This window comes from Tinamus guttatus, unplaced genomic scaffold (genome assembly GCF_059628265.1).
Source record: "Tinamus guttatus ecotype Peru unplaced genomic scaffold, ASM5962826v1 Tinamus_guttatus_pri_ptg000033l, whole genome shotgun sequence".
Classification (NCBI taxonomy): Eukaryota; Metazoa; Chordata; class Aves; order Tinamiformes; family Tinamidae; genus Tinamus; species Tinamus guttatus.
Window position 1 is genome coordinate 1,189,649 of NW_028288567.1, and position 27,687 is coordinate 1,217,335.

The 27,687-nt window shown below is 41.6% G+C and overlaps 1 protein-coding gene across 8 annotated transcripts; it reads left to right on the forward strand.

Annotated features, from left to right (window-relative positions):
* The first annotated feature begins 1,782 nt into the window (after nucleotides 1-1,782).
* Nucleotides 1,783-27,687, forward strand: RCOR3 (REST corepressor 3). 8 transcript variants are annotated; one of them, XM_088531772.1, is made up of 12 exons: nucleotides 1,783-1,928; nucleotides 2,331-2,387; nucleotides 8,774-8,851; nucleotides 9,433-9,485; nucleotides 11,229-11,390; nucleotides 11,764-11,888; nucleotides 13,318-13,414; nucleotides 16,125-16,343; nucleotides 17,989-18,066; nucleotides 18,664-18,721; nucleotides 23,735-23,976; nucleotides 24,407-27,687. In XM_088531772.1, the coding sequence occupies exons 1-12, from the start codon at nucleotides 1,790-1,792 to the stop codon at nucleotides 24,749-24,751; spliced, it is 1,653 nt and encodes a 550-aa protein (XP_088387898.1). In that variant the 5' UTR covers nucleotides 1,783-1,789; the 3' UTR covers nucleotides 24,752-27,687. The 8 variants fall into 8 exon arrangements, with proteins under 8 accessions (XP_088387898.1, XP_088387905.1, XP_088387910.1 ...); XM_088531779.1 differs by having other exon boundaries at nucleotides 13,318-13,396; XM_088531784.1 differs by lacking the exon at nucleotides 2,331-2,387.

Genomic DNA, 27,687 nt, shown 5'->3' on the forward strand with positions numbered 1-27,687 from the left:
GCTGCAGCTTTTTCCTCACTTGCAGGAGCGCTTACAGGTAGTCAGCTACCTTCACAAAGCTTGCAGTTCTCTCTGAGACTTCTGCCTCTGGGTATTTGGGGGATTTCTGGGATAATAAGGGAATCAGACAAGCAAACAGGTCAGATCACAGATCTTCCACAAGAAATTTGTCTTAAAAAAAGAAAAAAAAAGAAAAAAAATCTTAGGTCATCAGCAAAATTCTATCCTTAAATCCACAGTACAGGCCTTTCTTCACTTCAGTTGGCTGTTCCTTCATAATAATTGACTATTCCATGTAATAGCTGGAAGGTCATGAGGCAAATGGGTCTTTCCCCTCCTCTTCTCCATCTTCTTTACATGCACAATTCTGCAGGGGCTTCCTACTTGTCCTTACTAGTCCTTTCTTCCCCACTCTTCAGGGAGAGGGCAGCAGGGAGGCCAGAGTCACTGTTTGCATCCTCTCAGTTTTGATGCTCAGCTCCCAATGTAGTTCAAAAAAAATATTCACAGTGCAGAAGGACAGGGAAGATAGTAGATATCTTTGCCATATTCTAACAAACATATGTAAACCAAAATCTATCCAAGGTTTAGAATTTGGCTAGATCTGGGCAGATTTTCAGGCAACTGCCAAGGGACAGCTCCCTGCAAGCCCCACCAGCCTCCAGCCCTGCCATGAAGCCCTGGGGACACACAGGCAGCCGCTCTTCTCCAGGCACACTGGACAAGGCAGATGCACCACTCCAGCCAAAAACCCTCCGCCTCGAGCAGGCAGCCACAGGATAAGGCCTGTACAAGGCGGGTGGCCTGACAAGACTGAGCAAAAGGGGTTTTGTCAGATTCTCAAACCTCAAACTTGACTACAAAACATATAGCAATGCTAGCTATATATATATATATAAGTTTAGCAATGTATGTATTATACCCAATTGATATAGAGAATATATAAAATATATTAAGTTCCAAAATACATATAGTGTTATATAAATGAGCATATGTTATATATATATATTAATCTGTAACAGCTATATTTATGTTTTCAGCCCCACCTCAGGACACCAGGCAGCCAAGCAACCGCTGCATCACTAAAAGCCCCTTTCGGCCTGAGCCCACGGCGCACTCGTGCGGCCGCACAACCCCACTCAACACTTCCAGGTACCACGAGCAGCCACTCCGCTCCAGCTGGAGCCCATCGCGTTTTATCCCGACACGGGGGCGTTCTGGCGCAAATGGGAGCACACTTGGGTGTCCGGGAGCACAAAGGAGTTAATTACAAAAGAAGAGACCCGTTTAAGGCAGCAAGGAAGCGGCAGCAGCGCCTCCCTAGCAGAGCCACCGCGGCCGGCACCGACTCCCGCCGCCCGCCGCGACCCGCCTGGGGCGCCGCCGCCCCGCGCCCCCACCAAGGTCGCCCGTCGCCATTAACGGCCGCCAACCCTCCCGCCCCAGCTCCCTGCACGGATGCGGCGGCGGGCGGGGTGAAGGGTCCCCGTGGCCCGCCATGATCTGCGGCGAGGCGCGGGCAGGATCCTTCCGCCGCCGCCGGCAGCGGCATCCCCGCCTCCTCCCGGGCTAGATCCGGCCGGGCCGGCGCGGAGGGATCCCCGCGGGCTGCGCCGCGCCGGGGGAGGGGGACGCGGGGGGGCGGGCGCGAAGGGGGTGGAGGCGCCGGCGCCGCGGCGGCCGCAGGGGGGGGGGCGGGGAGGGGGCAACATGGCGGCTCCGTATTAACTTCCCCCCCCCTCCCCCCGCCAAGCCGTGGGTGCCGCTGCCGCTCTCCGCCCGCCCCCCCATGCCGGGCATGATGGAGAAGGGCGCAGAGCTCCTGGCGGGCAGGAGCCGGGCGGGCGGCGGCGCCAAGGGCAGCAGCCCCTCCAACGGGCACTACTCGGAGCCGGAGAGCGGCGGCGGCGACAGCGGCGACGAGCACGGTGCGCGGCGCGGGGGGCGCGGTTGCCGCCGTTGCCCAACGGCCGCCGGGCGGCGGTTGGCGCGCGCGTGCTGCGGTGGCCGGGCCGCGCGGCGCCGCGCGGGGGAGGGGGCTGGGGGAGGGCGCGGGGCGGGGAGCGCGCGCGCGCGCGGCGGCGGCTGCCGGGCGGCCCCGCGGAGCCGGCGCTGGGGAGTGTCCGCGGGGGCCGCCGCCGCTGCCGCGCCCATTGTTCTGCCGGGCGGGCCGCCCCCTCCCCCCCCGCCGCCGCCGCCCGCGGCGCGCTCAGTCCGCGGCGGCGGGGAGGGGAGGCGGCCGCGCGCGCGCTGAGGCGAGGCGGGCGCGGGGCCGCCGCTAACGGCCGCCCGCCTTCCCCCCGCCCCGCGCTGCCCGGCGTGTGCTGCAGATGTAGGAATGAGGGTCGGAGCGGAATACCAGGCGCGCATCCCCGACTACGAGCCCGGTGAGTGCCGCCGCGCGGGAGCGCGCGGGGGTGGGGGGATGCGGTGGTGGCGGGGGGCGCGCTGCTTCACCCTTTTTATTATTTTTCCTTTTTCTATCTCCCTCTTTTTTTTTTTTTTCTCCTGGCTCTGCCCCCTTCCCCGTCGCCTTTGTGCTCGCCGCCGGCCGCGAGGGCAGCATCTGCGCGGCGGGGGGCGGCGGGAGCCTCGCCCGGTGCGTACGCGGGCGGCGGGGGGGCTCTGCCTGCTGCTATTGTCTCCTTCCCCCTTCCCCGCCGCGCGCGGCGGAGCCAGCAAGGTGATTTACTCGTTTATTGGTAACGATTTCCACTTATCGCCGCTCGATGCGGGGAGGCGGATGCGCTCGGGCACCGGCGCGAAGCGATGCGCGCCGTGCGGGACGTGCCTGCCCGGGCAGCAGAGCGGCCCGTTGTGTGCCCTGCTCGCGGCCTCGAGAGCGGAGCCGGGCTGCTCTCCTCCTCCTGCTGCTGCTGCCGCTGCTCTCCCCCTGCCGCCCCGAGGAACACTGGGTATCCTCGCTGCTAGCCTCACTTCTAGCCAGTTAACGCCAGGCTGCTATCTGGTGTCACTGCGCTCGGCAGCGAGACCGTTCCTCCTTCCTTCCCCGCCCCCCCCCCTTTTTTTTTCCTTTTTAATTAGGAGCACTTACCCATTCTGCTGCAGTGGTCAGATGAAGCCTATCTGCTTTCCTGTTCTCCAAACAGGCTCCATTGGTGTCAGATGGTTTCCTACCGGAAGAGGATTGGGCCAGAGCTCCTCACGTAGTGACCCCTAAAGCTGGAGCCCCCGTTGATGGGCACAGGGAAAAGAGAAGGGGAGGGTGGCATGAATTAAATGGGCACGTTTCCTTGCAGCCTTGGCATAAGGGCAACCTCTTGCCTAAAGAGGAATGCGTAGTGTAGGCAATAATGCCACTTCCACATTGTTTTTTACGTTGCATAAATAAACAGAAATGGTAACTTCCAATAGCCTGGACTTGTTTTTACCAATGGTCCCATTGATTAGAAAAACGCATAGTATTTTTTTCTCCTCTTGATTAAAAGAATATTTTTCAGCTCTCGTAGGCCAACAGAGCTTCTGTAGTCTCAAATTTGTAAACCATGTCTCTGCATCATTGCACTTGTAATTACAGAGCTTAAATTCATGTTCTCTTATTTAGGGAGGCTTTTTGAAGCTTGTAAGTGTACTCTGGAGAGGAGAAAAACTACTGATGCTCCCCTCTTCTAATAAAACGAATATATATTAATCTCAGTAACTAAAGAAAGAGTTCCTTAATGATGGAAATCTTTCCTTAGAAAGTCTTCCTATATTGTATCGTTCTTATCAGTGTGCATATGTTGATTCAGTAAGAATAGGCACTAATAGCTCTTAACAGCTAAATCTTAAAACACAGTTCCATAAAATGTAAAAGTGCATGTGTAGCATCTTAGTAGGTTAGTTATCTAAGGAGATCTTGGCAAGTAAATGCTTTCATGAGAGGAAACAACTGAACCTTGAAGCATCATCTGGTAGATACAGTGTTGGACAGGAAGTGTTCTCCTGTTGTCTTCCTACACACACTTAAAAGTTTTAGTAATAAATTATGTAACGGATGTTCCATCAAGCTGCTAAGTTTGCATATGTGGGCATATGTACTGCCTGTAATCCACAGACTTCAATGTTGCATGGTGTTTCTTGGAGTTGTTCTAGAGCCCCTTTTGAAGGACTCACCAGATCAGTTAGAAGGGTGTTAGTTACAATGCCACAAACACTCTGCAATGGATACTTTTTTTTGTTAAGCCTCTTAAGATAAATAAGTGGGAGAAGGGAATTGGTAATGGATGAAACTAGATAGAAGTCTGTGATACAAAATCTTCCCTCTGGTACACACACAGAATGATAAATTGAGTAGAATAAATGCTTGCAGGATGGTATTTGGTCTCACTTGGCCAATGTTTATTGCAGAGAGCAAGGCTCTGCTTACTGCTGTAAGCTGAGGAATAAAATGTTAATGTTTAAGGTTGTGACAGTAGTAAACTCTTATATCTGAAGTTGTCTATGAAATACATTGTTTAAAGAAAAGTCAGTTGATTTTTGTGTCTCCTGGGGGAAATGGATCTGGGGTCAAAGCAACAACTAGTGGGAATTAATTGAAACATTACTCTCCCACCATCTCTTCCGCTTTGAACCCCATTTTCCAGGCAGCTCTTAAGCTAGAGCTTATTGGGGAAGAGATGTTTAATTGCCATTCTGTTGTACAGTTGTGAGCTATGCTTGTTTGCCATGAAAAGGTTTGACTAAAAGAGGTGTTCTGAATCTTCTTAAGTAATTTACCAAGTGCATAGACCATCTTCTGCTTTCCAGATTTTCATCTCTTCCTGCTTTTTTTTTTTTTCTTTTTAAGTGGTAGCTTATTCTCAAGGTGCAAGTATTTCTCCTGCTTTCTGACTGTCTGGAGAACTTAGAATATAGCAGGATGTTACCGTGTCTGCTCCATGCTTGCGCGATGCACACAAGATGACTGCTAGAGAAGTTCTGCTGCCCTGGGAATAAAGGGAGAATACGGGCCAAGCTCTGGCAGGTCGTAGTACATTTGGAGTTTCCAAAGGCTTTACTGTGAACTTGGCCTATTTAAATGCTGCTTTTCCATTCACTCACTTCTTGGAAGGGGTGGTCGAGAAGAATGTGTTATACTATTTAAGGTCACTTATGAATTCCATTTCTTTCTGTCCTTTTAACTTTTTTCTCCCTCCTAACCTTTGTACATAAAAATAGGTCTACATAAAAATAGGATCTCCTATATTGAAGTTATTAAGTGTTGTGGAAAAGAATTTTAAATTTGCTCCCTTCTCATCTGTCCTCATAGTCCCTGATGTTTTTTCTCCCACCTCCAAGACTTTCAGTCCATTATCCTCAAAATGCAATTATTTCTCCTGTTGGTTTCTGTGGTTCTGTTCCTATTTTGAAAAATTCTGCTCAAGTGGAGAAAAGCATTTTGTATGTGGGCAACCACTGTATTTTTAAATTGCCATTTCCCTCTTTTAAGTCTTGTATGCTTCCAGACTTTCATCTTACTCTTTGGTATTTGTTTATTTGTGTACAGAACAGCATCTTCCCAGCTTATCCATTTTCTGATGTGGAGCCAAAATTTTAAAAGTGTCAATTTGTCACTGCAGTTATTCCCTATGGAAGCAGTGGATAATGCCCATAAATTCTGAGTCACCTCCAGTTAGCCCCGTTTTCTGAGTGGTGTTGGCAGGAGAGCGACGGCTGCAGCTGAAGTGCAAATCCCCTTCCCGAAGCAGTTTGCAGGTGTATGGCAGGGCGGAGGGAGATCCAGCTAATGGTCATTCTCTTCCTTCCCAGTGTAGAGCTCTGTGGGTTGTTTGTTTGTTTGTTTGTTCGTTTGTTTTGTTGTGTTTGTTTTTTTCTCTCACCTCCCCCTCTCTCTCCCTTCTCTCCACGTGCTTTAGTTAATATGTTGCCTATTGCTTCCAACCACAGCCTCTCATCTGCTGTCCAAAGTGAGAATGGATCTTGCAGATAAAGATCATGTTGGCTCTGAGATACCATTTTTTTTGTTTGCAGGATGAGGGAGGGCTGCTACCCCTTCACGCTCTTGAGGCAGGGAGGAAAAGATGCAGTTCTAAAAGATGCATCATGGTCTTCCATACAGAGATGGAGGGATCCCTGTAGCTGTGGATGCTCTGTGTTGAGGACAGGATGTTGTCTCACAAGCACCTGCTTGCCTGTATGCATCCCGTCCTTCCGCTGTCACCCTTTCCTTTCAGCCATATGGAGGTCCATCTGAAGCGTCTGCTGTCTGTTTCCTGCTGGAAAAATAGCACAGCTTTGCAAAGAGCTTTTCTGATGGAATTCGTTTTGGTTAGTTGTGTGAATGTTATAGAAGAGGGCGATCCCTACGTAAGTAGCCTTAGCCATCAAGTAATATTTAGGGAATATAGAGGGTTTGGATGTTTGTTTCATCATCTGTTAGACACATGTTTCTCATCACCCCAATTCCTGTTAGCCTCTTTGAGGATCACGCTGAAGAGGTGAACAGGGCATCGTGGAGCCAACAGAGTACTCGGAGCTTCTCTCTTAGGCTGATACTCGCCCTATAGCACTGCTAGCTCTATGGAGGTCTGCAGGCCGCTGGCTTGTGGCAGAAAGTGGGAAGCTGTTCAGGAAGAGTGTCTCCTTTTTGCTCTCAGAGCTTTCTTGCTCTTCATTTCCGCTGCCAATCCTGTCACCTTAGGTCCTTGGGAGGGAAGGGGGAGCAGCTTGAAAGCTCAGCTAAGCGGACTCCGCCTCCCTCCTTACCCAGATCTGCGTCTCAGTCCTGGTCCCCTTCAGGGCTGATGACACAAAGTACCAGCATGCTCTGCAGTGTCAGAAATGTGCAGTGTGTGTATGCACACGGTGCTCACAGCCTGCAAACGTAGGCAGCTGACAGGAGGCGACTGCCAGAAACCTGTAACTTCTCCCCTGAGCAAATAAATCAAGTGGTCCTGTTAGGGATGAAAGACCTAGGTTAATATTCTGGCTATGATTTACAACAAGAACTTGTTTTGTGCTCTTAAATATTAAATATTTAGCTTATAAAACATTAAAAAACTTTATGTAGCATTGTAAGAATTTCATTACTGACATCTCATGAAGGAGTGATTCTTGACCAGAATTTGGACTAAAGATCTTTCTTTGTGCAAAATAAACTATTTAAATGCTTCTTTCTTATATGTTTGAGAAACAATCATTTGGTAGACTTTGTACTGTTTGCTGTATGTAATTGAACAACTCAGTCTCTTCTTTTCCTTAAATGACCAGCACTGAAGGTGGTGGGTAAGGGGAGTTTGAGGCTTGAAATTCTTCAGGATTTTACAACAGTCTCTCCAATGAGTTTAAAAACATCACCAGATGATCCACTTTTCCACCTGAGGTGGGCTCTATGTTTACTTGTGTGCTTTAAATGAGATTCAAGCCTAAGCTAAGCAATTTCCTTGTAAAGCAGAAGCCATCTGGAGCTGAGTGTTCTTTTAAAACATTCACATGTTCTATCTTTCAGGTCAGGAGAAAAAGTTGTTGCTACTGTTGTTCTCTTTAGGTTTTAGCTTATAAAATATCCTTAGCTCTGTTCTTAACAGCTAAACTATATCATTGCACACTTTATGCAGTGATCTCAAAGCTTTGTAAAATATTAAGTGCAAGTAATGTGACTCTGAAGCTAAGTTCTTAAGAACTTTTGATATTTGATATTATCTGTGATATAAATTGCATAAATTACAGAGTGTCTTATATTTTTGAAGGGAAAAAATGAGGGTATACTCGTTAGATTTGGACATTTCATGGTCACAACTCAAAATTCTGCTGTATTCTTTGATAATCATGCTGTTCTCCATGTCTTTTAGCTAATCAGTGGAAAGCAGGATAGTTGTCAGGTAGTTCAGATAAAAATTGACTGGACAAGAGAGAAATTATATGCCTATAACTTTTTTGCATCACTCTTGAAAATACTGCATTCCTAATATTTTACAAACGAGTGCCATTTTAATTAGGTTACTTTAAGGAGCTTGCTCCTAGATACTAAGTACTAAAAGATATATTTTTTTGTGCCGCTTTGCTTGCACTGGGTGCTTTATGGCTTTTTTTGGAAATCAGAATCTCTGGAATCTGCAGTACTTTGTACAAAGTCACATCAGTTCTACAAGAATTGTTCTGTCTTCCTCACAGGTAAGGTAATTTGGACTGTTTCCCTTAGCGGCATCAAGGGGATTGGAAAAACAAAATTGGATTAATTTCACTTCTGAGTCTCTTGTATGACTATGCGATTCAGTTTGCTCTGAATGTGGGTACAGATATGTATGAGAGAGATGCATTGGGAACAAAATAGTTTCTGGCATAGTTGTTACTGTAGTTTCCTTGCTGGAAGGATCTGAGATAGTCATCAGCGTTCAGCTTGCTTTCTCACAGTTTTGTTATGCCAGGGAAGCCTAACTCAGCTTAGTAGATCTAGATACTCCTGTGGTCATAGTAGTGTCAGCTTTCTGATAGACACTCACTGACAGACCTTCACACCTGTCTAAGAACTGTTCTAGTTTGACTACACGAATAGCTGCAATTTGGCATCCTTGCCAACTTTAGAAATGAACTTCAGTGCACAAATTACAGTAGTTAAGATCCATTTAATATCAGGCTGTAGTTGGCCTTTCTGAGACACTGAATGGCCAAACCTGAACCCTACTCTTAATTAAATAAATACATTATTTCTTATTTTCTCCTCCATCACCTTGTTGATTGGGCTGACCTTCTTAATGTTGCCCACCTTCACCTACTGTCCTGTTCTATAGGTCATATATATATACATACTAAGACTTAACTTTTCTTACAGGTGCTACAAAATACACTGATAAAGATAATGGAGGGATGCTTGTATGGTCTCCGTATCATAATATTCCAGATGCCAAGTGTAAGTCTGCTTAGGAATTTGAATATTTAAATATAACTGTGAATAATGGCTTCTGATGTCTGTTAACTGTTTTACCTACAGAGAAGTTTAAAATTAGTAAATATTTTAAAAAATCCATTTATTTTTCATTTAGAGAACTACCAGGAAAGGAAAAGGCTGCCTTCCTACTTTCTCTTATTTTGTAGTTGAAGCATTTGTTTAAAATCACACAAGCCATGTTGTATAATTATACAGGTGTCTCTCAAACCTTTAGGTATTAACAGGTAAATAAAATATTTAAATATGAACAGTGTTTAAACACTGTTTTTTAAAATCACCTTTTTATATAAATGAACTTCCATGACTTTGAGGCAGTGAAACTTTGGAAGAGAACATCTTTTTCACTGCAAATAAACTTGTGCATAAAGTTCATAATGCAATGTTTAAACTTAAGTCATTGGACTTATTATGAATACGGTTAAGAATATTTTAAATGTTTTGGGGGACCTAGAGAGTGTTCCCGTGTTAGATGGCTAATTCTATATGATCTTATGGCAGAACTAACAGTACTAAGCAATAATTCTGGCATTGCTCTGTTACAGTGGATGAATATATTGCAATAGCAAAAGAAAAACATGGATACAATGTGGAACAGGTAAGTGCTACACAACAGGAGTGCTGATTTAAAGGATTTTTTTAATGTAAAAGTGTATCATAACTTTTTCTTTCCCCCTTGGTTACCATTAATTAACGCTGTTTCTCTTCAGGCACGGCAGCAAACACTGCAGTTAATGGATCTGCATACAGTTGTGGTCTGGATTCTCTGCAAAAGATTGAGCTCTTTGTTTTCATGACATGCTCAGCTTGTAATGTGCACTTTTGAAAGGTTTGGTATGTTTCTTGGTACACTGGGCATGTCATGCAATTGTGTGTGTATACTTAGCTAAACCATTTCTCAGGCAAGGAGGTTACAAATTTGATGCTAGAATTTATATATGAAAAATATTGAATCATACAGGGCAATCAGGGACAGCATTGTAAAAGTTTCTTGCATATCTTAAAAAAAAAAAAAAAAGAAAAGAAAAGAAAAAAAAAGGCAAGCCAACTTTAATGACTTTTCTTTCCCAAAGGTAAAAAAATCATCAAGATTTTAGGTTTGAGAGTAATAAAAAATCATAAGTTCACAATTTGTTTTATGAAACTAGTGACCATTCCATAAAAAGCAAAGTGTAAAACTCTACTGGTTTACACTGACTTAGTTCTGCTGCAATTTTCTTTATAATTTATGTAAAAGCAAGGTTGCCTATTCCAAATAAATATTTGGTGTACCAGTACCTGTTGTGTAATCTTGTTTTGGAGGATGAAAGCTCATAATAGCAAAAACTTAATAGTGAGGTGCTCTCAGGAGGAAAGGCTGCCAACATTCACATCTAAAATACCTGCAGTTTGGTCATGTTGGTTTGTGGTTTGGTCTATGTTAGGGGAAAGAGGGAACTCTGGATCTCACTAAAGAGCCTGCAAAACAGGCAGATTTTCAAAGGAACTTGTGGTAGAAAATATTTGTAGACAGTTCCCAGGGGAATAGAAAATATCCATGCAAGAAGTGCTGCTTAATTCTTGCCCTTCTAACAAGCGAATAGATTTGCTGTGTCCAGGTTATTAGAAGATCTGTAATCAGGGGTCTGGAGAGCTGATGAACAACTGGTGATCATTTCTGCACTGCATGGTTGAAACCGAGTGGATTACATTTCCCAATTGCCATGCCAGACTTGGCATCAAATGTGTCATTGATTCTCTGGCAGTAAGTTCAATTAGTCTAACATTCTTTAAGAATATTGAGAAATGAAATGATGTTCGAAAGTATACTTAAATTTCCATTCCTTATTAGGTACACATGACATGGAAGTGGCCGTGCTGTTATTTGTGGATTGGAGAGTTGTAGAAAGACCACTCTCACTTTGAACTTTCAAACTTGCATTTTGGATGACCCCCTGGCTGCTGAAAAGTATTTTTTTTTCTTTTTTTTTTTTTTTCAGTGGGCTGTTAGTATAGGCTTGAAGACCTATAAGGAACTGTGTAGATTATGTACGTTTGTAAAAGAAACCAACGGGTTAGCTTTATGCCTACCAAGCCAGCTTATGCTAGTTCAGAAATGTTGCTGCCATGCCAACCTTAAATTGTCTAGATATCATAGCTTTAATGGAGTACAAATGTGCCCACTCTTCATACAGTCTCAAAAGAGAATTTTGTATCTTGTGGTACATAGAGGCAATGGAAGAAGTCTAAAATTGGAAATACTTTGGAGAAGGGATTCTGATAGTCAATCAGAAAAAAAGTAACTTATTTCAGCATTTCATGAAACTGGCTAAAAACAAAAAGGGATTGTTTCCTTTTAAAGGCTCTCGGCATGTTGTTCTGGCATAAACACAACATTGAGAAGTCCCTTGCGGATCTCCCTAACTTCACTCCTTTCCCTGATGAGTGGACAGTTGAAGATAAGGTCCTATTTGAGCAAGCATTTAGCTTCCATGGAAAGAGCTTTCACAGGATTCAACAAATGGTAAAGTAAAACTTTGTTCAAAGCATTAAGCAATTCAGATGCACTTGGGCCAAAGGGTCCTGCTGGATTAAAGTTTCAGTGTTGATTTTTATGTAAAAGGAAGAACACAGAATGTAAGGCTTAAGTTCTTTTCTTTATTTCCTGCATCTATAACTTTTCCTCTCTAAGGAAAAAGCTTCCCCTCCTGTTTTTTCTTTTTTTTTTTTTTTCCCCCCTCTTTCTATATATGTGTGCAAGGCATACTTTTTTTCTTTCTAAGTTATGCACACATTTAAGGTATTTGGATACGGGTGGCTGTAAATAGAGCAGAATTATAATCTTTGATGGAATTTTAATAAAAAAGATGTGTTAATTTGTTGGTGAATTCTTCTAGCTTCCAGACAAGACTATTGCAAGCCTTGTAAAATATTACTATTCTTGGAAAAAAACTCGCTCTAGGACAAGTTTGATGGATCGTCAGGCTCGAAAACTAGCTAATAGAAATAATCAAGGTGACAGGTAAGGTTTATGTTCTTAAGCAGCTCTGGGCCTTGTCTTGCAGAGACCAAAGTCTTTCTACGTAGAAATGTTTCAGTAATTCCAGCCATTAGGCTTCAGCATGAACTCTGTTTTTAGGTTTGAGCATCTGTGATGTTGTCTTTGCTTTCAGCAGGTGCTCTCTGATAGATCTGTTTCAGAACCATATTACTCTTGTCAGTATCTGTTGTAATCATGAACTCGGCTTTAGTGGATAACTCCAAAACCAAGATTTTAAAAACCCTGCAGTTTGGGCATGTGGCTTAGAAATAATGTTCTGTTTGGGAAGTCTAATCCTAAGTGATTGCATAATGGGTAGGGTGTGGAGAATAGCGTGTTTCTGTTATTAAAACTAGAATGGATAACTAAAAGGTCAACCAATACAAAGAACCTCAGCAATGAAAAGCAGCTGAGTGCTGCTTACTAGTGAAATTTTAAGATATGTGTTTATGTAAACCTTATTTTGGGCGCATTTAGAACTAATATGTGTCAAAGAATTAGAGTTCGACATAGTGCTGATGTAGCATGCTCTTGTTTACATGAGCAGGTATGTTTTATTTCACATCTATAATAAACTGCCTAGCCAGAGGAGAAGGGTCTATTTAGTTGTGTGTTACTAAAGGGGGAAACTCTTGTCATTTGCAATTCGTATTTATTTAGTGAGCCTATAATTGAAAGAAAAGCATAAGAAAATCAGTTTGTAATACTTTTTTGTAATAACAAGAATTTTTTGGATTTTTTATATTGGAAATTAATTGTGTGAGTGATTAGATTGGACTAGGCTAAATTAATTCTTCTATCTTTTCATCTTTTCCTCTGATTTAATTCAGCAGATGATTTCCCTTCTTGCTCTCCCTCTTCCCAAAGCTGTAATTCTTCAAGACTGCTGTTTTAACCAGTTTAGGGTACTCAGTTCTCCCATCTCCTGCTGCCGCCTTCTGCTCCTTGCAGACTGACGCAGGGGATTATTCATCTACCATCTACTGGTTGAGAATTGGTCTTTTTTAAAAAAATAACCTGGCAAATGAAAGCTTAATTCCAGTCCTCATGTAGTTAACCATATAAAAGCTCGTGCTGGTACAAGTTGCTGGATTAAAGAAAAGCTGTGGTTTTGTTTTTGTTTTGTAACAAAGCCAGCTATACTGACTTTAGATGTTTTTAAAACTCCAGATTAGGACTGGTAATTCATCGTAGTAATTACAAGAATTTAATGAAGGAAACAAGAGGGGTTTTTTTAATTGTATTTAGTTTTCAAGGTAGAGCTGTTGCAAATGTCGAATAGTATAACCATAAAACTTGACTACTTAGAATAGATGCTTTAGATATCTGTGTCTTGTCTAGATACACATATATTTGTGCTTTAAATAAAATGACTAAGTAAAATGACCGTCTTATTGCCATTTGTCCTTAGTGATGATGATGTAGAAGAAGCTCATCCAATGGATGGAAATGATAGTGATTATGATCCCAAAAAAGAAGCCAAAAAGGAGGTAACAGATAATTTAATGGTGAATGTCAGTTTGTTTGTTTTCAGTGAATGTGTTACTGTGAAAAATACAACCTCTAGTAGAAGAGGCTCAAGATGTAATGAAACAGCAGGATTCTTAGTTGATCAAGTTTTGGATGACTTTTGAATTAAATTGAATTTTACTCTCTGTTTTTGCCATTTGTTGTGATAGTGAAAGAAATGCATCTCGCATTTCTTTCATTATCTCGTGAAAGATGTTAATGCTCTCTAAGAGATGTGTGCTATCTTTACCTGGTAAAAATAACATCCCCCAAACCCTGTCTTGTTAATACCTGTTTCCAGTTTTACTCATGGGGAATTACTGGAAACTGTCTTTGTTATATATTTAAAAAAGAAATAGCATTTTTTTCCAAATGTAACTTACTTTGTTCGTCCAAAGCCATTTTGAGATTTTGCTTTTTAACTCAGTTATGGCTTTATTCAGATGCTTTCTGATAATAACCTGAACAGAAAAAAAAAAAAAAACTTTGTTCCCCTCAGTAGGGCCCTTGCTGTTAGCTTTACCGATAAGCGCTCTGTTTCGGGAATGTAGATTTTTTGGTTTTGTTTGTTTTTTTTGGTAAACATTAAGAAAACAATGAAACATTTTGACATTAAGCTGTGTTCTTCTAAACTTGATCATAAGTAACTTAGCTTAATACATTTGGGTTCTTCCTGAAATGGAAGAATTAATGTTCCTTGAAAATGTGAGGAAGAGATAGTGCAGTTTCAACATCTCTTTAGGACAGTGATATGGTACCAAGGATTATTAATACAACTTAGGACTTCTGCCAAAAATGATGTTGAATAAAAGATTGATAGTGTTAGATTCTGGTCCCAGTTTTGCAAAGACCTTCAGTGTATCACTTTAGCTGCCCAAGGAGAGAAGAAAAAGGACCTCTTTTCTACAAAGGGTTTGAGATTCTTCTTTCTTGGAATATGCTGTTTAGAACTTGAAATGGCCCAAACTCTAATTATGAACCTTTTTATTCCTTCTCTCCCGACCTTCATTCCATGACTGTAACAGTCTTTTTGCAATCTGTTGATTTGATTTGGTACCTAAGCTTCTTTCTAAGCACTGGCTATCCTTTCCAGCTTACTCTCCTTTGTTAATATGCATATAATTGCACCCAGTCCAGAACAAAAGCAGCATATTTGTAGGCTTCTAGGAAGAGGGCAAATAGCTTGTCAGAAACTGCAAACCTATTTGGATCCACATAATATTGTTTTGTGGTCTGATATTTCTGGTAGGTTTTACATACTTTCACTTCCTAAGCAAATTATAAACTCCCTATCTTACATAAATGTGTAGCCCAGTGGAAACTTTCTCTAATCAGAAAAGACTAAAACAAGCTAAACATCAGCCTGGCAAGCCCAAAACTTGAGGATGAGTTCTCTTTAAATCCAGATTGAACAGACAAAGTGCAGTTTCACTCTGAGAGAACAATGTTTGACCCAAAATGCAAATGGTGTCAGTGGGCCAGAAGTAAACTTAATCTTGGGATTATTAGTTGTCAAAGATTTAAGGCTGTATATTAACTTTCCACGCAGGAGCAGTAGAAGCAACTGTCCTAAATGGTTTTTAAATTAGCCTTAGTGTAGTCTGTGGGCTTGATAAGATGTTACAATAGCTGAGAAGAGGATGTAGCAGAAGGTCACACTTAGGAGATGAAGATATGAATGCCAATATGTACTAATCCTGCAAAACATAATAATATCTGCTGCATTTTTTCCCTTCACTGTGATCAGGTGACCACTTCCAACCTGTGTGGTTGACAGGTAGGCAGGAGCAGCAAGGGGGGGTGTGCTTAAATAGCAGAGAGCCTCATTCTCACCTCTGTTCTGGTACTAGCAGTGTTAGACTGAAATACCCGTAGAGGGAAAATCATTTGCTTCTCTTCTGCTGTGAGTGTGCAGGTAAAACCTCCCAATTGCTCTACCAGAATCATGTGCATGAAGGCAAAACTAAAGCTTTCAGCAAACGTCAAGGGTCTGAGCATATCTGAAGAATGATTATAATTTTTCTATTTTATCTTTTTCCATTTGCAAGAAAGCAAACAACAAAGACTTAAGTTTCCTAAATTAAATGGGTTTTTATAGGAATTGTGAAAGTAAAGCGGTGCCATTTCTTTCAAATCTCCAGTCCCTTCCTAAAGCAAATGGCTCTTAGCTTTTCAAGGTAGGATGCTTACAGCAGGGGAGGTTTCACTTTGCACTCTTGCCAGTTATAGTGACTTTCTCCCCCTCTCTTGATCTCACTGTCCTTCGTATTTGACCTGAAGAAACCATGCTAGTTTAAGTACCTTAAAATGTTATTAGCAATAACTGCCAAATCATGGCATTACTTGGTTTAAAGATGCTGTGTATGTATATTCTTTAGCCTTTCAGTACCTCAGAGGTTATTAGTCCCTGCCTTCTTTCATAGTACTGGGAGTGTGAATTCTGTATCACTTACTGTATTTTCACCTGTGTTGGAGAAAAAAAAAAAAGCAGCAGCTTGAAAAATTAACCTTCCTAAGGCTGAGGCAGGCCTGCCCAGAGTGGTGTGTTCCATCGCATCATCTGTGAGGCTCAGTTTGGATCCTGTGTGGAGAGAAGGATGTTAGTTTAGGATTTATTGATTGTGTAAATATGACATTGCAATGCAATGTGATACTGCAATATGGTAAGATACTGTTGTAATTTAACTATTTATTTCTTGTGAATTAAAGGGCAATAATGAGCAACCCGTTCAGACCAGCAAAATAGGGCTGGGTAGAAGAGATTATCAGAGTTTACAGCATCGCCACCATTCTCAGCGTTCCAAATGCCGGCCGCCAAAAGGCATGTACCTGACCCAGGAAGATGTGATAGCAGTTTCCTGTAGCCCCAATGCAGCCAACACAATTCTTAGACAGCTGGATATGGAACTAATCTCATTAAAGCGACAGGTACCATGGGTTATTGGACTTGTTTTGTTTTCATCTCAGATTGCTCTTGTAAAGTTTCTGAAACTTTTCTGTGAAGATTCTGAAACCTGTATAACATGAGTCTTCCTAATTTTGTTCTGCAGTGATGACCAAAAATGCTGGACATAAGCTGTTCTTCGGTTTTATTGCTATGTTTTTTCAAATCTCTGTCACTCAAGATGCTTTCCTTTCTAAAAACAAAATTGAGGGGCGTGTGTGACATGAAACCAGCGTTGATTTGCGGATGGGGAAAACTCAAGTCATTTGATTTGGTGTGGGTTTTTTTTGTTGTCGTTGTTTTGTTTAAGCATTTACATGAAAAGTGAGAATGAAACCAAGGAAGCAGTGCAAATTTAAGCTTTTTTTATGCTTCCAATTGTAGCTGTTTTCAGGGTGAGACATCCAGTCCAGTGGGATAGGACATCCAGGAAAGCCTGGAGGGAAGAGAGGGATCGTGGGCGAGCATGGCCTAGCTATTTCTCCATTTAAAATGTTGATCACTCTTACTGCAGACTATAACCTGCTTCCTTTGCATAAAGAAGTTTATTTGCAGCACTTAAAATTGAAGCACAGAATCTGTTCAGCTTCTCAGGACACTGCAGTATGTGCATGCTTGCTTTCTAGGAGGGATGTGGCAACAAATTCAAGGCTTATCTGCTGGAATTTCTGCCTCCTTATAGACTGCTAAAAGATCCTGTGTTACAAGATGATGGGCACAAAGAGTTTCATGGGCTTTTTGCTCCCTTGTATTCTTTTTGCAGGAGAAATCTGCTTCCTTCTATCACAGCAGGACTTTGGGGCTAAATAGCATAGGTGGGTTTCACTCTTTAGCTAAGTGTAGGTGAGTTGCATCCTTAAGGGTGCAGGGGTGGCTTTTGTTTTTTTCCCTCTCTCTCCTTTCAGTTATCTCGGAGATGCAGCCTCTGGAATCTCCTACTGAATTGTCTGTTTCTATGTCCATACTTTAAAAACACCTGTAATAGCAGTGCATACCTAGTCTTTCTCACCTATGTTACCTTATGTGCATTACTCAGTCAGCTTTAAATGGTTAATAAATCTGTTTGTGTGAGTTAAAAGCTCTCTCCTTGTAGAATAAAATATTTAATCTACATATATTACACTTTCAAGGAAACCCTTTATGGAAATTGAGATGATCTAAGGTCAATAAAAAATGGTGTGTCAGAAGAAGCTAACTGGAAATAGCTCATAAATTTTCCTCTCCTCCCTCCAAGTACTTTCTGGAGAAGGAAGAAGTATATTTATACATATCACTTAAATATAAGTACATATCACTTAAATCTAAGAACTAAGCTTCTGTCTAGAATATTCTGTGTTCTTCCAGAGTATATATAGCATCATCAAAACTTGCTTTGTATGTCCTTTTACTATTCCTGCAGGCAAACTGTTCTTTTGAAGGGCTGGCCTAAATACTTTTTTTTTTTTTCTCTCTCCATAGTAAACTGTATCTTTTTATTTTTTTCTAACAGTTAAAAGTAGAGAAGCCTTAAACCATAATGTTTCTCTTTCTAACTTAGGAGGTACACTTGTGGCAATCCTAGTGAAGATATATGTGTAAAGTGACCAACTTTCTTTGTGGAGCTGATTAACTTTGTTGTTTTTGACCAAGGTTCAAAATGCTAAGCAAGTAAACAGTGCACTTAAACAGAAAATGGAAGGCGGGATTGAAGAATTCAAACCTCCTGAGGTAAATCAGAATAAATACTGGAACTTGTGGCCTTGCACTTACATTAGTGGGAAACAACAGAAATGCCTTTTGCTGCTTGCTTTTCACTAGCAGCTTAAACAAGATCAATTCAAATGTATACAGTGGTGAGTCTGGTGTCTTTATAAGAAATGGGTAGCAGGCTTTTGTTTTGTCTTATGTCAACAAGCTGAGTAAAGAAATGGAGGAAAACCTTTTGTTCTAAAGGATTGAGTGTAAAACAAAAATGCAAAGCACTCATATAAAATTCAAACAGCGTAGATAAATATCTATAAATTCAAATTCTGTCTCTGTAAAGTTCATTAGCATGTGTGTAAGTAAGAATATAGGCGAAACTGAAGAATTGCAATAAAGCAGAAGGGGAAAAAGATACCAATACAGTTCTGAATTGAAAAACTCTGAATACTACTTCCTCTTCATTAAAGCAGCCTTAACCTTTACGAATTCGTGGTTTATTGAGCAAGAGGTTTTACGTATTTTACAAACTGTAGTTCAACTAAAGCACGTTCTGATGCTCAGGTGTTTTACAGATGTTGCTACATTTTAATTATCTTTGTGCCATTTTTCTGATTTTAATAGTCTAATCAGAAAATCAATGCCCGTTGGACCACAGAAGAGCAGCTTCTTGCAGTACAAGGTATGTAGTGACTTGAAACCTGATGCAAAGGATTTTGTGAGGTGTTCAGGAATGTTTATACTCCTGTAAGATTGAAAACTAAACTCTCTGATCTTGAAAGAAAGTCACTGGGAAGGCAACAACAACAAAAAAAGAGAATATGTAGCATATAAATTAAAGCAAACTGAGATTACTCTTTCAATTACTCCTATTAAATCTTAAATAGAGACGCTAAGCTGGATTTAACAGTTCTGTATAGTACCAAAAAGCCCCTTCATTCATATTCTAAATGGCATTACAAGAATTTCTGTAAAGTACTGAAGTAGTAGTCAAGTAGTAGTCAAGTAGTCAAGACTGAAGTAGTAGTCAAAATCTTAAAATTTTCAACACTTAGGACACCTCTGTATATCCATAAAGTAGGAAAAAAGCAAAAATAGCTGCTTTATTCCCTTACAAACAGAGAAAAAAAGCTGTAATAGAGCAGATATCTAGGCAGTGGAGGCCTTTGAGTCTGAAGCCAGATATAGATACTGTACTAATGTTATTATACTAACTAAAAATAAACATGTCCAGGTTATTTGTACAACAAACTTGCAGTTACCCATTTATTTGAAGAAAAACTGACTTTTGTCTTGCTTCAACATTTGTTACCTAATCAAGGAAAGTATAAGGGAACTATTTGTAAGCCCATTATTGTCTTGAAATCACTATATGTTGATTTGTTATTATGGATCATCTTCTCTAACATACATCACTTCTAGGATAATATTAATTGTTCACATCTTTATTTCCCTCTATTCTTGACCTGCTTTAAAATCACAAACTGGATTTTAGTACAGAACTTTCAGTTGGGTCAGGGTGTCAGTGCAAAATTGTCAAGTGTGTCATACTTGTTAATCAAGCCGAGTGACCTATACTGAACCTAAAGTTGGCTTTATTTTGAAGTGTGAAGGAAGATCTGAAGGGAAGGGCATCTCTGAAATCATATCTCCTGAACTTGCTTGCCTCTGAAACTGGGATTCACATCTCCAAACTGTTTGCAGTCTTTTTCTGAGTATGGCTACCTAGCTCACTCTTTTTCAGATGCATCCAAAACAGGTGTCTACTTCGAGTATCTACTCGAATAGATAGACTGCTTGCTGGAGAGATGGCAAAACCCAGGTTCATTGTGCCTGCCTTAGGCTCAAAAGATTCAAATTCTTGCATTTCCCTGGTTTGATCAGAGCTCTAACCAAGGATCAGGCTGGGAGATGGTAAGAACGCGCTGAGCTCTTGTTAAGCTTGCTGGGCTTGTCGTGTACTTGTTAAACTTGCTGTACAGTCAGCAAGGTAGATAACAAAACTGAAGAAGGGGCAGAAGGGAATGAGGGTTGGTGATGACTCCCCTGGAATGGAGTGTTAGGCTGCTGGTCCCCCTATTTTGCATAGGTAGTGAGCTTTAGTTCTTAAGGGTGGGTTGGGAAGTCAAGCCTACTGGAAGACTGTTTTCACTGAATTATGTGTGCTTCTTATGTGTGCTTTTTGTGGTTTTGTTTGTTTGATTTTGATTTTGTTGTTGTTGTTTTGTATTGTTTTAGTCCCTTCTTTTGCCACTGTGTAAAAGGGGAGAAGCCTTAATATAGGCATAAAGTATTTTCCCTCTTGTACCTACTGTCTGGTCATGGAGTCTCCTGGAATGTGAGAGCTAGGGTTTAAGCCTCCCATCCCTCAGGCTGAGAAACACCATGGGCTCAGATCTATTCCTTCTAAATACTGCTTCAGCTACTGGACTGTATGAATGAAAAGACTACAGGGCTATTTTTCCCCCCACTCTGACTCTATTTTTAAAGGAAAGTAGCTGTACTTTCATGGTTGCTATACAAAAACTTACCATAGTGTTTGCTAGGCATCTTAGTTTGAGCATGGGGACATTTAGTTTGTATATTTAAAATAGGCTTAGCACGTCAAATATTTTGATGCAACTTGGCACATACTTTTATATATGTGGCAGTTTTACTGAAATCATAAGCACTAAGCAGGTAGGTTGCACTTCCATTATTTGCTCGCTTCATTCAAGCCTTATATCCTATTGCAGAATCAGAAATATTCTGCAGTAAAATGATGTTGGTGCTCTTCTAAAATGAAATAATTCTAGTACTTTCTACGTGGGTTAATGTGTTCCCCTGCAGTCAGTAACTGAAGGAGGAGGTAACAAACACATTAAAATGAAGATGAGTATATCAAAAGTAGTGTGGCTGCCTGCAGCAGGGCTGTGGACTCAGACTTGAAAAAGATCACTGGGCCAATCTTTTTTCAATGTATTTCACCAGGTTATTGTTAAACTTTTTCTGAGTAGTTACTGAATGTAACGGGCCAGCGTGAGGTGTTTTATTTCTGTATAGAAGTGTTTATGTGCAATTGTCTCAAACTTAAGATGTCAGCCACATCAAAATTGTAATTGTAAAAGTGTTTTAAGGCTTGTTCAAAACAACCAAATTCATATGGAAAAGCATTGTATTGCAGTGGAAAAAAGTTGAGAAATCCAGGGTGTAACACTGTGAGCTAGTGGCCAGGAGCATCTGTACATGTGAAGTGAGGCTATGAAGCTGTCTTCTGAACTTCACTGTCAAAACCTAAAAATATTGTTATTGATTAGGAGGTTATGGAAACTACTACTAGTTTGCACAAAATTTATGTAAGGATGTATAATGTGCACCAATCTGAATTAAAGGGATGATGTATCCTCTTGCAGATGTGCCAGCACCTTATGTATAAAAAACTTTCATAGACATGTAGTGAACTCCCCCTGTGCTTGCAATGTGGGTTAAAAATGTTTTACCACAGTAATGCCTGGAAGTCATTGTGGTGATGCTATAGCAGCACTTAACCCCCTGAAAAGCATCCAAAATGAGTAGCTGTAGCTGAATTGGCGGTGCTTGGTTTTGTCTAGGTGTTGGGTATGGGTTTGTCCAGGTTAGGTTTTCAGTGAAGGCATGATGCACTCTGCCTGCCTGGAAGTAAGCTTAAAACCTTGCATCCGTCAGCTCTGTCAGCTCTAGATGGATTTAGCCAACAGCCTCAGTTCTCTTGCAGGTAAGAGGAAGAGAGAAGCATAGACAGCATAAAAACAGAGAAGGTTAAAATAGCCAAGAGTCTGAGCTACATTTTTTGAACAGTGTGCTTTTTGTTGGACATTTGTTCATTTGAGTTGGGCAGGATGTCCACTGTGTTGCAGTGGACGCCAAATGATCATTATAGATTAGTGCGGGTGCTTAGGATGTGGCAGTCGAAGGCCATTAAAACACTGGAGGGTGTGTTCTGTGGATGCCTGGTGCTTTTAAAGAGCAGAGGTAACACATTGTATGCCTGACAGTGCATAGAGCCAAATCCCTGCTCCCTCCCTTGTGATCCTGCTGCGTCCCTTTGCACTGCTGGGGTCTTGCGGCCAGAATGGTTGAATGCCTTTAGAGGTGCTAGGAAAAGAGCTAGGGTAATGTAGTCGGCCGTAGTGAAGCTCTTGAGGGTTGAAGCATCAGCTTTTTTTCTTAAACTGCATATGTGTGTACCTCTGTGTAAGCACCTGTTAATGCAGAGAGTAGAAAAGAACAGACCAGAATGAAGGCTCCTCCCAGTTCAGCTTAACAGAAACATAGGTTTCAGAAACAGCTCTCACTTCTGAATCCTTGGCTTCACCTTCTTAAGCAAGAGATGAAATCAGGCATAAATCCATGCTCCTGTAACGAAATGAAATGCTTGTCCTCTGGGCGCTGGAATATGTCCCGAAAGGGTACAATCATCAGGAGCTTCATGTAACAAGTCGAGTGGTGGTTCACTCATAGCTGAGAGCAAAATGAGTCTCCTGTTTGTGAAAACTGGTGTGTGTCTTACAGCACTGTAAAATAAATTCATTTAATATTCTGTGTCTTTCAAGCTGCGGACTTTGGGATGTTTGTGATGAAAAACAAATTTAGTGTAGCTAAAAGCTATGTTCTAGGGTGCTGGAGAATGAGATCTTTTTCTTTTTTTTTTTTTTTTTAAGCAGGAGAGGAGGAACTAGACATATACATTAAATAGAGCTGAGAGAGAACTGACTTGGACTTATCTGAAGTTTCATATTGCAGAATTTTGTACTTGTTTTTTAGTATTATCATACACAAAGTTCATTTTGGAATTCCAAAAAGCCCACGCACAGATTTTTTGTAAAGGACCAGCAGCATTTCCTTGGGAAGTGCATGTAAACAACTGACCTACTGATATCAAATGAAAACAGGCAAAAAGAATAATGCAAAGACTTCTGCCATTCAGTTTCTTGCTGGAGAATTCAATTCCTGGAGGCTTGTGCAGGGGAATGTGTTGTAAATAGACACCAGTAACTTGTGTTTATTTTCCCTAGTCGGTTGTCCCAAAAACCCAGTTTCATCTACCAAATGTGAAGGGTGAATTGAAAGCTTTAACAAGACTTTGTGTGGTGAATGTCTGGCAGTTTTCCTTTGTAGCCTGGGTCTAGCACGTCAGAAAGGGAGGAGGGTGACGTAGGGACCGTCCCGCTGACGTGCTCGTGTTAGTCCAGCGGCTGCTGAGCTCAGGCAGCCCCTGGCCAGCTGCCGTGCCGCTCCCGGCAAAGAAGTGGCCCGGGGGAGCGTCTGCCACCAGCCTTGCTGCACCTGCGCGCGCGGTGCCCACGCACCTCCCCACCGCCCCCTGAATGTGTCCTAGGCTTTCCCTTCTCCAAGCACACTGCGGGGTTTTGTCCTATGCATGATAGGCCGGATCTGTGTGGTCCTTGGTTGGGAGGCTTGGCGAGTAATGCAGAATCTTTAAGAAGAGGGGGTAATGACCTTTTAAATAAAGTTCTTGATTTTATATGTTGATGGCTATGCGTTTTAAAAAAATAATTTTGCTTTAAGGAAAATTGAGGCCTTCTCTTAACTGAGAAGTTCTCCTAATTAGCGAGCCCTTGGTTTGCAGGTCCCATAGGTTCTCTCTTGTAAATACATCACACGTAGCTGTGTCTGACTGATTCTTCACAGCTATGTTATTTACTTTGCCTTCCAGGTGTCCGCAAATATGGTAAAGATTTTCAAGCTATTGCAGATGTAATTGGCAACAAGACTGTTGGCCAAGTGAAGAACTTCTTTGTAAACTACAGGCGTCGGTTTAACTTAGAGGAGGTATTGCAGGAATGGGAAGCGGAACAAGGAACCCTGGCTTCTAATGGTGATGCTTCTGCTTTAGGGGAGGACACAAAAAATACTTCTAATGTGCCATCAGGAAAGAGCACTGATGAAGAAGATGAGGTGTGTTTTTGTGTACCAGATCTAAGTAAGCATGGATTGAGGAATAGCATTGTATTTAGTGATTGTAATGTAAGGTTAACAACTGGTGTGGAGTGGCAAAGCACATTCTAAAGAATGATGATGAGCTTGCATAGAGCTTCAGCCAATGTCATTAATCACCTGGGAACAGGACTGCACCTTTCATAGCGAATATCCTGTTACTGTTATTGTTAAAATACACTTCTTCTTCTAGAAAGAAGGCTCTTGCTGCATAAATATTTTTAGTTTTGCTGTATGATATTTTGGTTGGTGATTTCTTTTCAGTAGCTTCTCAGTTTTTTGGTTTGTTTTTTAAATACTGTTTCCTGCGTAGCGGACAGTGGCCGCCCACCCGCGTGGCATCCCGGCTGCGACGGCCGCTCACACCATGTCCCGTCTCTGTCCTCCGCAGGCACAAAGCACTCCGGCCACTCAGTGTTTAGGCCCTTCGCCTCCGGCGCCGGCGGCTGCTCCGGCACCTACCGCTCCCATGGCAGCTTTAAACCAGCCGCCGCCGTTGCTGCGCCCGGCGCTTCCTGCTGCTCCCGCTCTGCACCGGCAGCCGCCGCCGCTGCAGCAGCAGGCGCGGTTCATCCAGCCCCGGCCGACGCTCAACCAGCCCCCGCCGCCGCTCATCCGCCCAGCTAATTCCATGCCCCCTCGCCTCAACCCGCGGCCCGTGCTGAGCGCAGCGAGCGGCCAGCAGCCTCCCTCGCTCATCGGCATTCAGACAGAGTCCCCGTCCACTCTGCACTGAAGGAACGGCAGAATTGTGCTAACTCCTGCGTTTTACAAACTGTATCCGTGTCTACGTTTTTTCCAAGCAATGAAGGGGAGGAGAAAAGAGCAAGCCTTCGCAGATGTGAGACCAGTTTTCCGGAGGAGCAAGCTAATAACTAGAAATGGAGCCACATCAATGACCATCTGTATAAAAATATTTTTGTGTAGAAGACTTGTACAGCAGAACCATGCCTACAGTACAGCCCTCCTCTGTACGAGTAACTGTTGAAGGAAGCTAACTTCTTAAATGTTCAACAGCCCAAGATTTTGTTTAACTGATTTTTACTCTATTTATTTTATTACAGTTCTTTGTAGCCGAGTACCTAACTACAGGAAAGTAGTTTGACAAACCTAGGATTAGATATTACTGTAGGAGACCTAAATGTAGGGTTGTTTGGTTTTTTTGTTTGGTTGTGTTTTGTTGGGGTTTTTTTTGTTTGATTGTTTGGTTAGTTGTTTTACTTTCTAGTGCGAAAAAAAAGCTAATGGCCTTAGGTTCAGAATTTTGGCCCTGTTTAGATAACAATAGAAGCATTTCATGCACTTGTAAAATGTAGGTGCTTCTTCATGTTTTTCCCAGAACACCTTCTTTTTTTTTTTTTTTTTTAGAAAGGTACTTTCTTAAGTACTCCCCTGAAAGAGTATCCTGAATACATGATGAGCTCTTGTACCAAACGTTAAATCTCACATGTGTTCTAATTGTGTCAGTTAAGAGAAAACAGGAGTCCAGTTTCCTGCCACAAAGTCTCTTGCAGGCTGGGGTAGAGAGAGTGGGGCAGCAAGTAGTGGCACCTGGGGATGACAGGAGAGGAACAGGAGCGAGTATTAAGTACAGTAGAATTTTATTTCTCTGTAAGTGGCTGTCTGCAGTTCCTAGAGATATTGACAGCTCATTGATAGCTTGCCTAAGAAGTGATGACAAAAACATAGAGGCTGGTGGTGGTAGTAGAATATTATGGTAATAGGGGCTATCCGCTGCCAACCCGATTTTAGAGTGTTAAATGAGTGTCTGATTTCTGCTGTTTCTAGGTGAGTTGATTAGCTGGGTTGAGGTTGTCTGGGCTTTATTTTTTTTTAATTAAGTTAAATCTGCATTTGGGTATTAATCATTGCTTCCAATTTTAGGAAATTGAAAGTGATTGTTTTCACTGTGTTCATTAAGCTGTTCTTGTCTGAAACAATATTAAAAAAAAAAAGTGATTTGGATCAAGGTATTGAAATTCTGCATTTTCAACTGTGTAATAACATTCAATTTGACTGCCATGCTCTTCTAAAATGTTATTTTTAATTTATACCTGAAGGTGTTTGAAAGCCATTTAAAAAACATTAACTGTTATTAATTGGATTTGCCCTTGACTAAAATGAGGCCTTATAGGAGGAAGGAATGTGCTATCCCTAATCTCTTTTTCACAGGTAAATTGAACAGTCGAAGGATCAGTTTAACAGTTGGCTAAAATATTTCATGTGTGCAAAGCAGTTTCATTTGTAAATCCAAAGTTTGATATTCATGGCCTAAATGGCAATTAAGGTGTTGACAGTGTCTGTCTTAATTCTTCATTTGGATGCATCCTCAAAATCATAAACCTGAGAGATTTTTCTTTCTAAACAGCTGACTTTTTTTGTGTGAGACTTCAGCACATCAGTAAGGTCCCTCTTAAGAGTTTTCTCTGGCATCAGAGCAGATCCTTAGCCACTATGTAAGCATCAGATGACCCCTCGTCAAAGAAAAGCAGCATTATAAAACACGAACCGAGGAATTTGTGATCACTGAAACTTGTGTTCTGGGAGTCATGAGCGTCCCCGCCACGACTACGTACAGATCTGGCCCTTCTCCAGACTTTAAAACTGCTGTGAAACCCACGGGTACATTTTGACATCCTGTCCGAGTATCTCATTTTAATTGTTGACAGTGATAGGATACATCTTCAGCATTTTTTTCTAGCATTGAGTCTCCCGGGTGTGTGTAATTGTATCTTTGCTAATTTTTGTCTTGTCTCTTGTCAATAGACTTCAGTATGCACAATGTTGGGTGTTGCAGTAGAGTTGGCCGCCACCAACTGCTATAAAACTGTTCAGTACAATGTAATTCAGTTTAATCTTGTTTAAATATTCTATAATTGGGCAAAGGTGCTGTATTTGAAGGGGGGAGGGAGGGTCAGAGATGGGTAGTATTTCTTAATTTACATACACTGTAGCACACAGTAGGGAACTCCTAGCATTTGTAGTACTAAATAAGTATGTACATAGCAAAATGTCTTTATTGTGTGCTTTGCAGAATATGTGCATACAGTTTGCACGTCCTGTTTTTGGAGGTAGGATTTGTTTTAAGCAGTGTTTGCCTGGAGAGTGATATGCTTGCTGCTTAATCAAAGGATTAAAGTTTTAAAGGTATCTGTGTCTTCTATTTTTATGTACCTTGTAATGGTCTAAAATGTTAGGGCCCTTATACTGTGATTCTCTTCTAAATTCATTTATTTTTTTAAGAATTAGAAATAAAACTATACAATGGTGTTGATTTCAGTGGGGAATTTCTTTTGACATATCTAGTCTCCGGTTTTTGTAATGTAGTAATGAACTCTGACTTCAAAGTTGGCTTAATTTTATCACTTTAAGAAATGTAAAATGTTTGCACACTAAAGTTTGGCAGAGAACGTGTATCCTACATTGTTAAAAGCTAATGTAACTTTACAGCTTTTTGTACAGTTTATTTTAGTTAATAAAGCAAAACATACTAAAAAAATGGCAGATTTTACAAATGCAAGGCACGACTTGAACTACATGTCTTCTAGGAACAATACTGCAAAATATGGATGTACAGAAAGAAAGTATCAGACTTAATTGTTGCACTTTAAATCAGAATGGGTATGAACTTAAGCAGATATTTCTGCATTAATAAAACAATCACTAAACATC